This window comes from Triturus cristatus, chromosome 2_1, assembly GCF_964204655.1.
Source record: "Triturus cristatus chromosome 2_1, aTriCri1.1, whole genome shotgun sequence".
Taxonomy (NCBI): domain Eukaryota; kingdom Metazoa; phylum Chordata; class Amphibia; order Caudata; family Salamandridae; genus Triturus; species Triturus cristatus.
The window spans coordinates 632,824,791-632,840,963 of NC_140581.1; the positions used below are offsets into that span (position 1 = coordinate 632,824,791).

At 44.8% G+C, this 16,173-nt stretch overlaps 1 protein-coding gene across 1 annotated transcript in view; it reads right to left on the reverse strand.

Annotated features, from left to right (window-relative positions):
• The window catches only part of LOC146865704 (uncharacterized), a 632,622-nt gene that overhangs the window by 148,149 nt on the left and 468,300 nt on the right, over positions 1–16,173 (reverse strand). Inside the window, exon 8 of the mRNA XM_085640187.1 lies at positions 3,919–4,076. Within this exon, the coding sequence (XP_085496313.1) occupies positions 3,919–4,076 (158 nt within the window). The remainder of the gene's footprint in view (positions 1–3,918; positions 4,077–16,173) is intronic.

The following is a 16,173-nucleotide window of genomic DNA, read 5'->3' on the forward strand; positions in this document are numbered from 1 at the left end:
CATGTAGAGCACTTTACTGGGGACTTATAAGTAAATTAATTATGGCAATTGTGGATAAGCCAATGTTACCTTGTTTTAGGGAAGGAGCACCTGCACTTTAGCACTGGTCTGCAGTGGTAAAGTGCCCAGAAACCTAAAAATGTAGTTAGCAAAACAGGAGGCCAGAAAGCAAAAAAGTCAGGGGAAACCACGCCAAGGATGCCAAGTCTAACAATTCCCCTTTTCAGGAAGTCCCAAAATGGGGCCCTGTCAGCGGGGTGTTACAAATATTGTGTTTCTACTAAGGCAGATTTGAACGACCATGGGGAAAACTCCCACTCAACAAAAAATCCTCTGCAATCTGAAGCCCTATCTATCTTGAGGGGAACATCTGGCTGCTAAAACAAAGGGTTGAGAGAAACTAAACTTCACCTCAGGCAAATTGAGAAACTGCTCATCTTTGCAAAGGAGAACGTTTCCTGAATTTGTCGATCTTCATGTTCAAAGTTTTAATTTAGCCCACACCTAGTCTTCTTCAGATGGCTGCAGGCTCTTTAACCATGTAAAAGTCCCCCCTTTTTTAGGTTTTCTGCAGAACTGAACCGTAAGCTTGTAGTTAATTTTTGTAGATAAATCTGTCACACCTTCTATAAATTATCAAGTTTAGGACTGAAGGCAAACAGGCTTTGAGCTTCCAGAAGCCTCTATTGTGGTCTCAGGCTACTCGGTTCTTTTTTGATTCCATAGCCGCCAGGCCATGAAGACTCTTAGAAACTTCAGAGCATGCAGAGTTGCATTCTGCTCCCAGAGCTGGGTGGCACTTTAGGGGTATATTATCAAGAAACGGCATTAAAATTATCGTCGCTTTAGCGGCAGGAGACTGCCGCTAAAGCGGCGATAATGGGCTTGATAATATGCCGCAGAGAATTCCCATAGAAGCCCATGTTCTGGTGTCAACATGGGCTTCTATGGGAATTGTGTAACAATAGGTAGGGGAAGACAAGGATCGATTGTGATCCAGTAGGGCATTAATTACCATTCACAAGAGAAGGGAATGGAAGGTCTGGCCACAGTCGTAGCCCCAGATATGAAGGCAACAAAAAGAGATGACTGGGCTGTTCCTTGGGGAAGGAAGGAGGAAAGGATCACTAGGGAAAAAGGGTTAGTGCTCAATGGAGGACAACACTTGAGTATCCAATTTGTTGGATATAATGGCCTCACACACCCTTGCGAGTGTCATGCTTCATCATCGGCAATGCTCCTCGTTGGGCAGGCGGTGCAATGCCCAACGGGCTCACCTCAAAGAGGGGCTCTTTATCGGAGATCTTTTGTCCAACTGCCTATGGGTGAAGTGGGGGTGAGGGGCCAGGACAGAGTAGATAGTGTGGGTGAGGATAAAATGTGGCCTAAGGTACCGGAAAGCAATTTTATTCTGGTGGTCCTCTGCCACAAGTAAAATCAAGGCTAGCCGGTGCTCATGGGGACTATGGTTTCCCGGAGTGAACCAGGGCTAGAGTGCAAATGGTGTGGTCAACATGTTTCTCGCTTCTAGTACATTGACTGCGATTCTTCAGGACCTAGTAAAAAACTACAATCTACAAAACATGACCTAATGGTTAGTATCAGTTTAAATACAGCACATGCTGGGGGTCGCATAACTAGTTAGCATGGAGGAGTCTCGTTCGTTATCGGAATTAACCAGACAAATCGCTCCACCAACTAAGAACGGCCATGCACCACCACCCACAGAATCGAGAAAGAGCTATCAATCTGTCAATCCTTTCCGTGTCCGGGCTGGTTGAGGTTTCCCGTGTACGATAACGAACGAGACTCCTCCATGCTAACTAGTTACGCGACCCCCAGCATGTGCTGTATTTAAACTGATACTAACCATTAGGTCATGTTTTGTAGATTGTAGTTTTTTACTAGGTCCTGAAGAATCGCAGTCAATGTAATAGAAGCGAGAAACATGTTGACCACACCATTTGCACTCTAGCCCTGGTTCACTCCGGGAAACCATAGTCCCCATGAGCACCGGCTAGCCTTGATTTTACTTGTGGCAGAGGACCACCAGAATAAAAATTGCTTTCCGGTACCTTAGGCCACATTTTATCCTCACCCACACTATCTACTCTGTCCTGGCCCCTCACCCCCACTTCACCCATAGGCAGTTGGACAAAAGACCTCCGATAAAGAGCCCCTCTTTGAGGTGAGCCCGTTGGGCATTGCACCGCCTGCCCAACGAGGAGCATTGCCGATGATGAAGCATGACACTCGCAAGGGTGTGTGAGGCCATTATATCCAACAAATTAGATACTCAGGGGTTGTCCTCCATTGAGCACTAACCCTTTTTCCCTAGTGATCCTTTCCTCCTTCCTTCCCCAAGGAACAGCCCAGTCATCTCTTTTTGTTGCCTTCTATGGGAATTCTCTGCGGCATATTATCAAGCCCATTATCGCCGCTTTAGTGGCAGTTTTCTGCCGCTAAAGCAGCGATAATTTTAACGCCGTGCTTGACAATATGCCCCTTAGTTTTTTCTGATGTGACTACAAATGTTCTGTTAAAAAAAACCTCTGCAGGAAGATCTTCTCAACCTCTTCGCCAAGAATCAAGAAAGTCTTTAGGATAAAAAATGACTTAACACGTTTGGTAACATTTTCAAGCCTAAAACATACAACATGTGTTCCCTAATCTAACTTACATGCACTTTTATAACCAGATTCTGAGAAGGTTAGTCTCAACTACTCCAAATCTTAAATTGTAATACCCCTGATTCCCAAAATAGTAGAGGGCTTTGGTTTCTTGTAAGAAATCTATTTCTCTTACCCTTCATTCCCTTCCATTTCAATCGGTACCTCACTAATGAGGCAAAATAGAGGTTGCCACTTGCTTGTCTTGGTGCCAGTAGCATTCTCTGCTCCCATAGAGAACAATAGTCTTGTGCACAGGCTTATTAGAACTCTGATGATAACTCCCAGAATGGACTGTGATATGTATTTGAGCATATGTATTTACTGTTTAAGTCTAGCTCTGATACAGTTTGTGCATTGGTCTGATTGGGTTAAGTACATAGGTATATCCCCCAGTAAAAATATAATTTATTAAGAAGATCTCACTAAACTTATTTCAGAATTTGAAACTTCAGCAGACTATACATATATCTTTAAATGCTAATAGTAGTAAGATCTACCACACAAGATATCTTAAACTTACTTATAATTTTTTATCCAGATGTTTAATAATACAGCACCTGGAGTTCTCTCTTAATCACATTCCCTAAAAGACCCTGGCGCATAGGCGAACAAAGCACAAGAAAGGAAGGAACATTGGACTTGGCTTACAGAAGTTACTAGATCTAGGCAGTTTTAAGATTAGGAAGATTAAGAAAGAAGGGCCGGATAATAAAGGCTTTGTCCTACCTTAAACACAGGAGCACATGCTTAATTATGATTACTTTAAACCAGGGAACAATCTGCTAGTATTAATGGCGTCTTAATTCGGGAATAAGCCTTCATAAATCAGATCCAATTTCCATTTGTAGGCTTTCTAAAGTATCACACACATGTGTAAGGGATGTTGGTTCAAATACCACTGACATTTCCCTTTATACCCTTTTATGACAAATGAGGGTCCCGTGCATGCCTAGAGGGCTAACTTTTGTTAGGCCTACTCCTATTAACAATTAAGTCCAAATAGGAGAGACAATTTGGTCCAATTAACAACCATGCAATGGTTAAGGCAGGTACACAGGCCACAGTAGTCAGTACTCCTCAAAATCAAATTGCAGGAAATCAAAAATTATTAGACACACAGTGACAGATTTGATGCTTATAGCAAACAACGAATTATTCAGATCGCAAAGCAGATTTTGTCTATATGGGAAACAGCTGATCCAAAGAGGAGCAACATTACAGTAAAACATTAGTAAGAAAGCTTAACCTCTTCATCTCTTGATTTGAAGTGGCACAAAAGTAGAACATCCTGCTTCCAGACTGTGGCACATATCTAAACACAAATGGCTTGCCCAAAGTAGTATCAATTCCAATTTCTGAGCCCTCCAGCTTCATCACCTCCAGAGGTCGACACTTTCCCTCATCCTGAAAAAAAGAAGCTCATTATGAAATTAGTAGTACGGAATATTATTCGAGTATGTCATTAAAATACATGCTGCAATGTATGTGCATTCAGCAACTGTACAGATACATGAAGGAGTGGTTTGGATAAGTGGAGAATATATGACAGATCCCAAAATTATATGAGTTCTAATTGTGATCAGTAGATATCAAATTAGTTTGCTTTTGCAAAGAATTAAATACATATCCAAACAAGTAAATACATATTTATTATGCATTACTGCCCTGTGGATAGGGCAGTATCTGCTGTTAATTGCCGCCCCTCAATTATCAGCCCAAACCTAAGGTGAGGATGCATATTGAGAGGAAGGGCAATTAACAGCTGCACAGCTCAACAGTACATGGGTAATAAAGCAATTAGCACTTTTCCCACTGATTTGATGGGACACTAGCAGACGAAGACACAAACTGTCCCTGTCTGCTCTGTGTCCCTACTTCACACCCGCGCTGAACGTGGAAAGCAACATTAGTTAGTGCCAAGATTCTAAGCATTCCATTGGGCAGCATCCGTGTCAGTATTTCTTCGAGGGAGTTAAATAAACAAATATATAAGATATCAATATGATATGAAGTTTGTGAGATTAGATTATTTTTTATAAACGTATTAATAGAACAACCTGCATACCATTTCATTCTTACAGGGGCAATTTGCATGTTGTTTTTCTTAGAATTCTAGCCAGTGCAGCAGGATATATTCACTACTGATATGGAATAATATTGAAAGCTAGTGCCTGGTTTCTTAGGGCCAGATGCACTAAGCTTGAATTCTCCTAAAGCAGTCACAAATTCTGCACGAACTGCAAATCCAATCTGATTTTGTAATAATCTATGTAATAGGTCGATTTGCAAACTAGGAAATCGCAGGGGGTTGCAGAAGGATCTGACTAATTATTACTTATTAGACTGGTCACAATTTGTCGGTTACCTGTGATTTACTGCAACCACCACGATGGTGGCGCTCAAGGGACAGCTTTCTTCAATCCATGTGATTGCATGTCAAAATGGGCAAAGTTTTCTTTTTTTTTTAAATCTGCTAAATTTTCCTTGAGGAAACAGGACTGCTTAAAAAACATGCAAGCAAAGTAAAAGCACTTGCATGTGCAATCATCAAAGAAACTATATGAAGACATCATGTTTAATAATAGCATTAAACATAAATAATGGAGGGGGAAACAGATATAGAGAGTTACAAATAAAATGAATTATTTAATACAAAATATATACATATACGAGCACCTCAATATCACTGACTGCAGACACCATTGAAAGCTTGAAGGTTATATTATACAGTTTGTGTTCACCATGCATTGCAAATAAAAGTTGGCTTCCTCTGAACTTGCTAAGAAGGATTTAGACAGCCAATCAAAGTAGGGACGCCTGATAATACATTTTTATATTTGGCAGGGCTAAACCTCCCTTCTTCAGAATCTAACTGAAGGGCTTGCATTTTCAATCTAGACTTTTTCCCTCGCCATAAAAATGGTCTAATTTTCCTGGCAGCAGAGTCAAAGCAAGTTTGGAGGGAACTTAATCAAAATATAAAAAAAAAATAAGAACAACGGAAGTATATACATTTTAAAGCCACACGTCCCATAATAGACAGTGGAAGGTTCTGCCATTAATTTAGGAGTTTACGTACTTTGTGCAATGTTGTTTTGAATAAATAGTCTATTTGTGAAGTCACAAAAATGCCTAGATATCGTAATAGTGTGGAAGGAGAATAATGCGCCTGAATTGGTGCTTTTAATATCTCAGGGGAGCAATTAAAAAGCAGTGCTTCTGTTTTTTGATTGATTCCTCTTATATCCTTCCATTTCTGTATATTCATTAATTTTAGCGAAAGCGCGCAAAATATTATCATTTTCCGCTGCCAAATAAAGAGCCAAGTTGTCCGCAAAGAGTTTCAATTTTTCTGCTCCTCCTAAGGGGAGACTGAATAGTCCGATCTTGTCTGAGAGTGCAGGCCAAGGGTTCTACGAATAATGAAAATAACATTGGAGACAGGGGACAGCTCTGACGAGTCCCGCGACTAATAGAAATCACCCCTGCTAGCTCTCCGTTCACTATTACGCACACCTTGGCATTGACATATACATTCCTAATTGCCTGTACAAACCCGAGGATACAACGAATTTAGTAAATACAGAAAAAAGGACGTTCCACTGCACCATGTCGAACACTTTCTCTGCGTCTAACATTATGATTGCAGCTTTAATCTTGTTTACTGAAAAATAATCGATTTCCTGAACTAAATATTGTGTATTGATAGACATGCTCCAACCTTGAAGGAATCCATTCTGATCCCTTTGAATAATGCTAGGTACTATTTGCGTGAGTCTATTTGCCATAATGGTCATTAAAAATGTACAATCTAAATTGAGTAAACGCATAGGATGGTATGAGTTTGCATCATTCTCAGGTTTACCTTTTCTTAGGAAGCTCACCACTGCTGATTGAGTAAAAGAATCAGGGTTTTTACCTCCTTCTAAGATATTATTGTGCAGACTGACTAAAAATGTATTCAATTGGGGTGCGAATAGCTTTTACATTTCTGCGGGAATCCCCTCAGTCCCGCAAGATTTTGCCGTGGGAGATCCCTTCACGGCCTGAGCAACTTCTGCTAAAGTAATCGGAGCAATCAGTGTGTCGCCCTGCTCTGCTGTAATTGTGTGAATATTTAATCCTCCCAGTCATCTTTCCACCATCTCACTTGGTGTATTCTCTGAATCTGAATAAAGTCTTCTATAATGGCTAAGAAACACAGCCACTATTCATGTGCATGAGATTCCATCCTGGACAAAGTAGAATCAAAACTCGGTTTAACGGAGTCGCCTTAGGTTTCTGCTTTGTTGATCATGCAAAGTACTTGCCAATATTTTCATTGTCGTTTCATTTCTGAAGAACTGAATTGTGATTTAGTATTTCTCTGAATGTAAAGTGCTCTTGCAAATCGCATATTTGACACCGGGCTTCGCATCACAAGCCCCGCAACGGGATCCTCGACGTTAACACACCAGGACCTTGCACCGGAGCCTCGCTTCATCTCCGAACCGGCACTTTGCTTCGGCTGTGTGATGCATCTTTGACACGGAGCCACACATTGCTGCGCAAACCGAGATTTAAGGCACTCTGTTCAGCGGGGCCTAACTGGGTCCCAGAAGCTGGCCCGTGTTTCATCGCAGTCAGCCTAAACTTATGACTTTGTCCTGCTCCGGCATGACCGGATAGCCAAAGTTGCCGCTTTGTGTTTTTTAGCACTAAATGACCTGAAACTGAAAAATTGATTATATTCGGTTCTACTATTGGGATTTTTGTCGTTTCGATCTTGTTATATTTATTAAATTAAGATCCATTTTCCTAACCTGGTGTGGGATTCTTTTTGTGTGGTGTTTTCACTGCTTTACTATTGGATGTGTTGTACCAATACTTTAAACATTGCCTCTGAGTTAAGCCTGACTGCTCGATGCCAATACCAGAGGGTTGAGCACAGGTTAATTTGTGGTTGCTTGTGTCTTACTCTGACAATGATTGCGGTTGCCTCTTTGACCAGGGCTCACACCCCAGTCAAATAAAAACCCAATTTCTTACAGCCGCTGACAGTATATTAGCTTCACAGACTGTAGGGTGTAGTATCCATGAAGGCACAAAGGCTCAGGGCAGCCAGCTCTCTGAGATGGCTATCACCACTCTCAACACCCCTCCACACATCATTGCTATCAGATCAGATAACCTGGGAAATAAATACCCCACTCCAATTTCCCCGTATCTTCTGATGTCCATGTTGTTTCTGTGGCTAAGCTGGCCACCAACATTTGACAATGCATTGGCCACCAAAATTTGACAATGCATTGGAGTGAAGGGGCTAACGAGCAGCAGCTTCTGGCATAAGTGAGGCTACTTGCTGCTGCTGCCATGCCCAAGTGGTAAACGAGCCACAGCTTCAGGCATAAGTCCGGCCACCTGCTGCTGCTGACATGCCCAAGAGGTTAACGGTCTGCGGCTTCAGGCATAAATGTGGCCACCTGCCGCTGTTGCCTGGCTGCTCCACCACCATGATGTCCTCTGGCAGGCACAGCCCGCCCTCCTAACCCCACTGTACTGGTGTGGTGAATACTCTTACCTATGCTGGTGTGAAAGAAGGAAGAGTGACAGCAGGCGCCTTCCTTGAGAGGCCTCCAACAGCAGATGAGCTGACGGTGACAAGCCCTTCTCCGCAACACTGAATCTGCAATATCAGCTCTGGCAGAGCAGGTCTTTCTTCCTTGTGAACTCCCCCACTACACTGCTGGTACAGGAGGTGGGGTTAATTCCCGTGAAGAAAATTGTGATTGAGGCTACAGGGGACCTCTCTCCTGCAACCTAAAGTTCAACAAAGGACCATGGAAGCCATCAAGGCTCTATCATCGCTACTTGACTTAGAAGAAGAAGCTGTGGGCTATCTGATTATCCTGTCCTTACTTCTGGCAACTTCTGACTAAAGATGCTGCCTTCTCCCGAGTGGTGCTCCGCAATGGTAGGTCCTGGAACAGCAACAAATAAGACATCTGGGAACTCCTTGACAAAGAAGGATACAGAAGAAGCACTGCCAATCTCTTGCACAGTGATCACTGTTTTAGTTCCTGAAACTGAGTACATATGTTGCCCCCACATCTTTAGCATGGCATCTTTCTGCATCTGCTTCAGGGTATGAAGAAGATGTCTACCTTAGGCCCTGTCTGATCTCTGATGCTGCATCTGAGACAAAGTCAGTTTTTACCACCTGTCCTGTTCTGAATAGAGCTCAAAGTGCAAAAAGAGCAAACGGGTCCAGTCCTGCCTCCCACCATGTGGCCTCTGAAGGCATACAATGTTGAGTGACCCACTCACCATAATTAAAACACTGACGCACAACCACTGCTTCTTTCAGCATCCAAGGTGGAAACCAGCATTAAAAGAGAATTTGTAGTATTGTCCTCTTCCTGCACCCGAGAGGCAAAGTCAGGATCAACAGACACAAAACAGATGGGCTAGTGCCTGCAGAAACAGCATCGGCAGCCAGCACCCGCCTTCCTGGTATTATCAGCTATAGCAAGGGTTAGTCCCATAGCCCCTGCCAAAAGACCAAGGACCCCACACACCATGCTGCACCTTTGCTTTCTGGGACTGAGACCCAGCAAAATAAACAAAAGAGACACATGAAACAATATGGAAGGGACAAACACTTAAAATACCTATAACCCAGCTTGAGTGAGGTATTTTACAACCACGTCCAGACCTCCAAAGAAGTGACAAGCCAATCATGACAAGGGAGGAGCTGTTGAGTAAAGTATACTTTCTGACAAACAACATTTTTCAATACTCAGTCAGTGTACCCATCACCTCAATACATACCAGGTCCGCCATGAGTGGACTCATTTGCCACAGGGCTTCAGGACCCTCATGAGTCAGGGATAAGAGCCATGCTGTTGTATCATGTCTGCTACTCAACACTGCAAGCACATATGACTAAGGTCCTCTGATTTGTTTTCCAACTATTTTTATTGTTTACTTTCATATATACAATACAGTGTCGTAATAAGTATACATCATAAGGGTGTCGTCGGCATAGTAACCTACCCTGATGACACCCAGCTCATTCTCTCCCTCACCAAAGACCCCCGCATCATCAGACTCCGCTTCCAGGGAGGAATGAAGGACGTTGCACCCTGGAAGAGCAGCAGCTGCCTGAAGGTTAACTCAGAGAAGACAGAAGTCCTCTTCCTCTGCATAGGACAACACCTGGTGGCCCACTGCCCTTCGGCAACCCCCCACGGACTACGCCTGGAACCTCAGCATCATAATTTACTCCTCCCTCAGCATGACCCGACAGATTAACGCAGTCGCCTCCACCTGCTTCAACAACCTCCACATCCTTTGCAAGACCTTCAAATGGATTCCCCCCAATCAAGAAAGACCGTCACTCATGCACTCAAACCAGCAGACTGGACTACAGAAATGCCCTCTATGCCGGGATCAACAAATCTCTGCTCCACAAGCTCCAGACCTTACAGAACACCACATCCAGACTCGTCCTCACCATCCCCCAACACAAATACATCACCGAAAACCTGCAAGACCTTCACTGGCTCCCCGTCGAGAAGAGAGTAACCTTCAAGATACTCGCCCATGCCTACAAATGCCTCCACAACACAGGAACCCAATATCTCAACAAAAGAATCTCCTTCCACGTACCCAAGAGAAACCTCTGATCTGCCGACCTCGCCCTCACCAAAACCCCGTGCATCCGCAGAGCCAGAACGGGTCGAAGAGCCTTCTCCTACATTGCAGCAGCAACCTGGAATGAGCTCCCAATCAACATCGGATGTGCCCCAACTCTTCACATTTTCAGAAGGACCCTCAAGACCTGGCTCTTTGACTGACCGGAGCAGTTGGCCAGGAGCATGGCTAGGTCTATGAATCATGTTGTTGCCTTATATCTTTTAGTGTGGCCAATCTGACTCAGTTGGCGGATTCCCTAGGTGTTGGTGTTGTGTGTCCTGTGCATCAGGTCAAGTGAGTCTTGATTTCCTGCTAATATTGGGAAAGCGCTGGGCACATCCGGAACATGTGGAGGAAGTGTAGGGTAGCGGGGGCAGGCAGAGTTGGGGCAGTGGAAATATCAATTCATTTTATGGGTGTGTGAGGCAAGCCCTGTGCAACATATAATACTGTTTCAGTGGGAAGCGGCCATTGCAAGACAGCAGTGTAGGGTATTCCAGGATGCGCTGTCACTCCTTGTCAGTGTGTGGATGACCCAACTCCATGTCCAAGTGCTGATGCAGTGTGGCAAGGGTCTCAGCCGCATGTGAAAGCAAGGATCCAGCAACCCACCGTTTTACTCTCCCAGCTAGTGTAAGTAATGAATCAATAAGTGCATGTCTGGTTCCTGTTGTATGTCACCCCAGCGTGTCCCCAGTGATTGAGTTATGTAGGTGTACTGCAGGAGATGTCGTGGAGGAAGGCTGGTCTCTGTTACAAGTTCCTCCATGGAAAGGATTGCACCGACTCAGTAAAGGTGTCCCATGGTGTGTATCAATACTGCATGCCAGAGACTTAAGTTCCTGCCGTTAGGTTGTAGCCGCACCACATGGCGTGCCCAATAGCAGTAAGGCCGGGACATAGGGCGTCATTGATCCTATGAGGAAGAGACTTCTTGTGAAACAGGGGTATGCCACTCATAACAAGAGCGGTTGAGGTAACAGCATTTTAGTGTGCGGGTAGACAAATGCAGCAAGCGCGGGAGAGGTGGATGCTATGTCCTCCAGTTGACGACCCGTCAGCCACCTGGCCACCCACTGGAGTTGGGAGTCCAGGAAGTAATGCATGAAATTGGGAACAGTTAAGCTGCCCTGATCGGGTGGGAGATAGAGTTTTTTCTTTAAATTTAGAATTCTGCAACATACAGAGGTACAGCATAATATCCATCAAGAGAACAAGTCTCCAATACTCTCAAATTTTGCATCAGATAACCAAATGAAATTCAAACAACAAAACATGATACAGAGTGCCTCCTCAGTATAAACAGGGACCATCTCAGGCATACATCATGTTTAGCCAACACGTCAATTATCATTCAAGTATTAGTTATATGCCACTTGGATAGTCCCCCTGGCCGTTGAGGCTGCATAAAATGGGTATCCTAAGTCACGTCTGAGTCCAGATCCACCTCCCCAAGAGGAATCTCTTCGCAAGCCTGGGGCAGTCCCCATATTGCGTGCATGTATCTCCCACCCTCCCAACCAATAGTTTAACTAGAAATACCAGGGGGCAACATGTATTTGTACATCCCACTCCTGTCCCATGGAAATAATACCATAAGTTAAAATATGTACAGAAATGTCAATCAGTCTCAAGGGGATGCAACTGCAAGTAGCCCTTTAGTGGTTGCCAGATCGGTTGCAATGTGGCATATATTTCACTTGTGGTGTCACAGTATATCAAGTCACAGATCCAAGCCTTCACTGTTGGGGTCTGCACACTACTCCAAAGCAGGGAGACCTGCCATTTCACCATAAGTAGGGAATTGCAGTAAACCGTTGCACTCCCTTCTGTAAGGGCCTGAAATACCCCAGCAGGGCCATTAGTGGCACAGGGTGCAGTGTATGTTCAACCATAAGAGACAATTGTCGGAAGACCTCTCCCTAATAAGCCAGTATGGGTCTGCAATTCCAAGTTAGGTGCAAGAAACCCGCTTGATCTGCAGCGCATCTGGTGAAAGTGTGTGGTATGCTGGGGTCCATTTTGGCCAAAAGGTACGGTGTGATGTATGCACAATGCAGATAATTAAAATGTAATATTTTATGACGGTGGTTATTTGATACGTAATGCGCTTGTTCGCAACAGTAAGACCACAACTAGTCTGTCAATGGGAGGCCTAAGTCCTGTTCCCAGGTTTGGCGTGCGTTAGTGCCTATCGCTGGGCAAAGAGCCAGGGATGAGTGGTAGAGACGTGATACCAAATGAGCCCCATCTGATGCTATGATAGCCAATGTAAGAGGTGGGAAATCTGGTCGTTCCTATGACGTAGTTGGGACTGCCCCCTATAAGGAGTATCGTACCCTGTATAGGAGGAATCTATCCATGTATGTCGCATCTCTACTCGAGGTAAGATCTTCTATAGTGGGTAATTGTGAATCTTTGAAAAGGTCACCCACAATATGTAGTCCGTATTGGGCCAGGGTGCGTTTAGTTAGAGTTTCTGTTGTGGGGGGTAACCAAGGATTGTCAGCTAATGGTATGTGCCGGGAATATAAGAATTGTGCCTGCAGGAATCGTCGTCGCTTGGACCATGCCCAACAAGCGGTAGAGAATGTCTGAATCTCAGCAGGATTCTGTGGTAGTCCCTGTGGTAGGATAGCCGACAGCGAGTTTGGGTACACATGAGAGCATTCTGGCTTCAGATATTAAAGACGGGAGTCCATGTGAAACCAATATTATGTAAAGTGAATTTGTGTGATCAAATAATATAAATAGAAATCTGTGACCCCAAACCCTCCCCGGTGATATGGCATGATTACAATAATCCACCCGATATGCAGTTGCTTGCCTGCCCATATAAGTCAGATAAGCAAAGCCCCCAGCATGTCAAAAGTTTTTGTGGTGAGTGTGATGGGAATATTTAAAAAGAAGTATAAAAAATGTGGGAGGACAACCATGTTCATGATGGCGATCCTGCCAGCAATATAAAAGGGGAGCTTGATCCATCGCTCAACTTGCATGGTAAGATTGTCTATTGCTGGCCCGTAATTGAGGTGGTTCACCTCGAACACTTTACAGTGCAGAAAAATGCCCAGATATTTAGGGCACCACCGCAATGGGAAGTCAATGTCAACTTGAATAGTGGCCAGAGACAGCGAGAATACTTTGATTTAGTCCAGTTGATGGTGAGACCGGAGTAGACTCTGAATTGTACCACCTCGCGTAGAAGTGGAGATAGTTTCGTACTAGGGTCCCGTACAAATACCATCACGTCATCAACATAAAATGAGGCCACTAGTGGACCTCTGAGGAGCCTTAGACCACGATAGACATGCCTTTCCTGGATGTGCCGCGCTAATGGGTCCATGGTTATAATAAATAGCAAACGCGAAAGGGGGCAGCCCTGTTTAGTGGCTCGCGTGAGAGGGAAGTGGTGGGTTATCTCGCCATACAGCTCGAGGCGAGTGGTAGGGGCAGCATAAAGAAGTCAAATTAGGCTGAAAAAGCCAACCGGGACCCCCATTTTCTGTAACACCGCATATGAAAAAGGCCATTCTAGAGAATCGAATGCCTTTTTGGCATTAAGCAAGACAGCTACCGTGGGGAGAGCAGTCTATCTGATTGATGACTGCAAATATAGCAAGCAAATTTACCGTAGTGGGGCGGCTGGGGATGAATCCTGCCTGAAAGGGGCATATAATCTTGTCAAATAATAGAGAGAGCCGGGTGGCTAAGATTTAGCCATGATTTTGTAATCTATGATTGAGAAGGGACAATGGCCTATATAATGTGCAACTTCGGGGTGTTTTGCCAGGTTTGGTAGGAGTGTGATTATGGCTTCTTGCATTGTGGGTAGAGAGATCCCACCTGTAGGGCTTCATCGTATACTTCTAGCAAGTGGGGGCCAGTATGTTTTTGTAGGCTTTGTAAAATTTGCCCGTTACGCCATCCGAACCTGGAGCTCGGTTGCCTTCGAGGTTGTCAACTGCTTGTTTAATTTATCCTCCTCAATATGGGCGGCTAGGAATTTGCGTTGTACCTCATCTATCCACACCATGGCCACTTCCTCTAAGTAGCCTGTGAGGGCTTGCCCCAGTGGGGGTCGCACGTTGTAAATAGCTTGGCATAATAAGATAGGAAAGCAGTGACTTCACATTACATTGTTTTCAGCATCTAGCTGCATGATGTATGCCACTTGGCACTGATTGGCAAGTGTTCTACTGCGCCTCTCACCTAATTGTATGCTCGGGCCCTAGCATATTTGCCAAGATAGTTCACTTGTGGGGAAGTGTGGCTCAATGTTTAGAGCGGCGGACCCTGATGCAGAGGTCTTACCCGGGACCAGGGTTCAATTCCCGCCTTGGCGGGTCTGGGCTCAATTTCCTCGGACCTGTTAATTCTCGCCTCGGTGCCTATTCTAATCATGGGTCCCACTCTGTAACTCTGGGCAATAGCTTGCTTAATCTCCACAACGGCCCCAACAGTGCTGGGATGCCTGGCTTCACCTTGGGGGTGCCCAGAAGTGGACATTTCACAGTGAAAAGCCAGGAAGGGTTCCACAGTGATATGAGTACAGCACCAGGACACCCCAGGGTAACAGTGCGCTATACAAGTACAACACATTTACATTTACTTCGCGTGCAGCGAGGTCAGTGAATTCTGTCAACAGTGCTGCCCGATCATGCAGTGATGAGGGGGAATCAGTCGCCTGTGTGGCTGCGTCCATATCTCTACGTTTTCCCTCTGCCACTTCCAGCTCCTCTGTATTGAACGCAGCACTCCTGCCTGCTTGGATACACATATCCCTCTAATATAAGCTTTAAAAGCATCTCGCAGTGTGGACTGCAGCTTCACCGCGCCATAGTTGAAAATATTCCTGAATGGCCTCCTCAACCTCACTGTGAAAAACCGAATCTAGTAAGGCCCCAGGCGGGAATCTCCAGAAGGAGTGTGGCTGCGAGGTAGTAGGCAATTCCATTGTGAGGAGGACGAGGGAGTGGTCTAGCAATATGCGGGGCAAGTACTCAACAGCTTGGGCTGCCAGTAAAAGTCAGGGAGTAAGGTACCAATGGTCTATTCGTGACCATGAAGCGTGTGGGGTAGAAGGAGTAGTCGCTCCCAGTGGTGTGGTGAGCCCTCTAGGGATCTGCTAGCAGTGAGGTACGTAATAATGAGGTGAGACCTTGCACAGCGTGCGGTTTAGTGATGTGTCCCATCCTGTTGTGTCCTATTTGGGATCTAAGGTTAGATTGAAGTCACCCCCTTTAGTATATTTTTGGCATCTAGTTGCTCAATATGTGTGGCGACTTTGGGGAAGAAATCTGTGGAATCTACTTTCGGGGCATAAATATTGATCAGCAAAAGTAATTTGTTGCACAGCGCCCCCACCACCAGGATGTATCTGCCTTCCTGATCCACCACTATTTCCTTCACCTGAAAAGGGAGTGCTCGGTGTATTACAATGCATACGCCCCGGGAGTATGTGCTGTAATTGGTGAAGAAACAGTTAGTGCCCCAGGTCGATGCAAATCGATGTGTCTAGAGTGGTGCGTAGAGTGTCTCTTATAGGAAAGCCATCTGGATGGCATGTCTAGCCATGTAAGCTAAAACTTGGCATTCTTTTCTGGGGTTGGAGTAGATTCTAATATTCCAGGACAAACACTTTAAACGCAAACCTTTACACTGCATCGCTGGAGGGGGCATGATGTCAGGGTATTATGTGTTGTGTCGCATTGCAATTGCATGATGTACGTGTAGCCATTCAACCGTAGAAGCATTACTCTGTATCGTAATCTAAATGGAACAACAGGTTCTAAGAAAACATTTCCCGCAACCCCCCACCCAC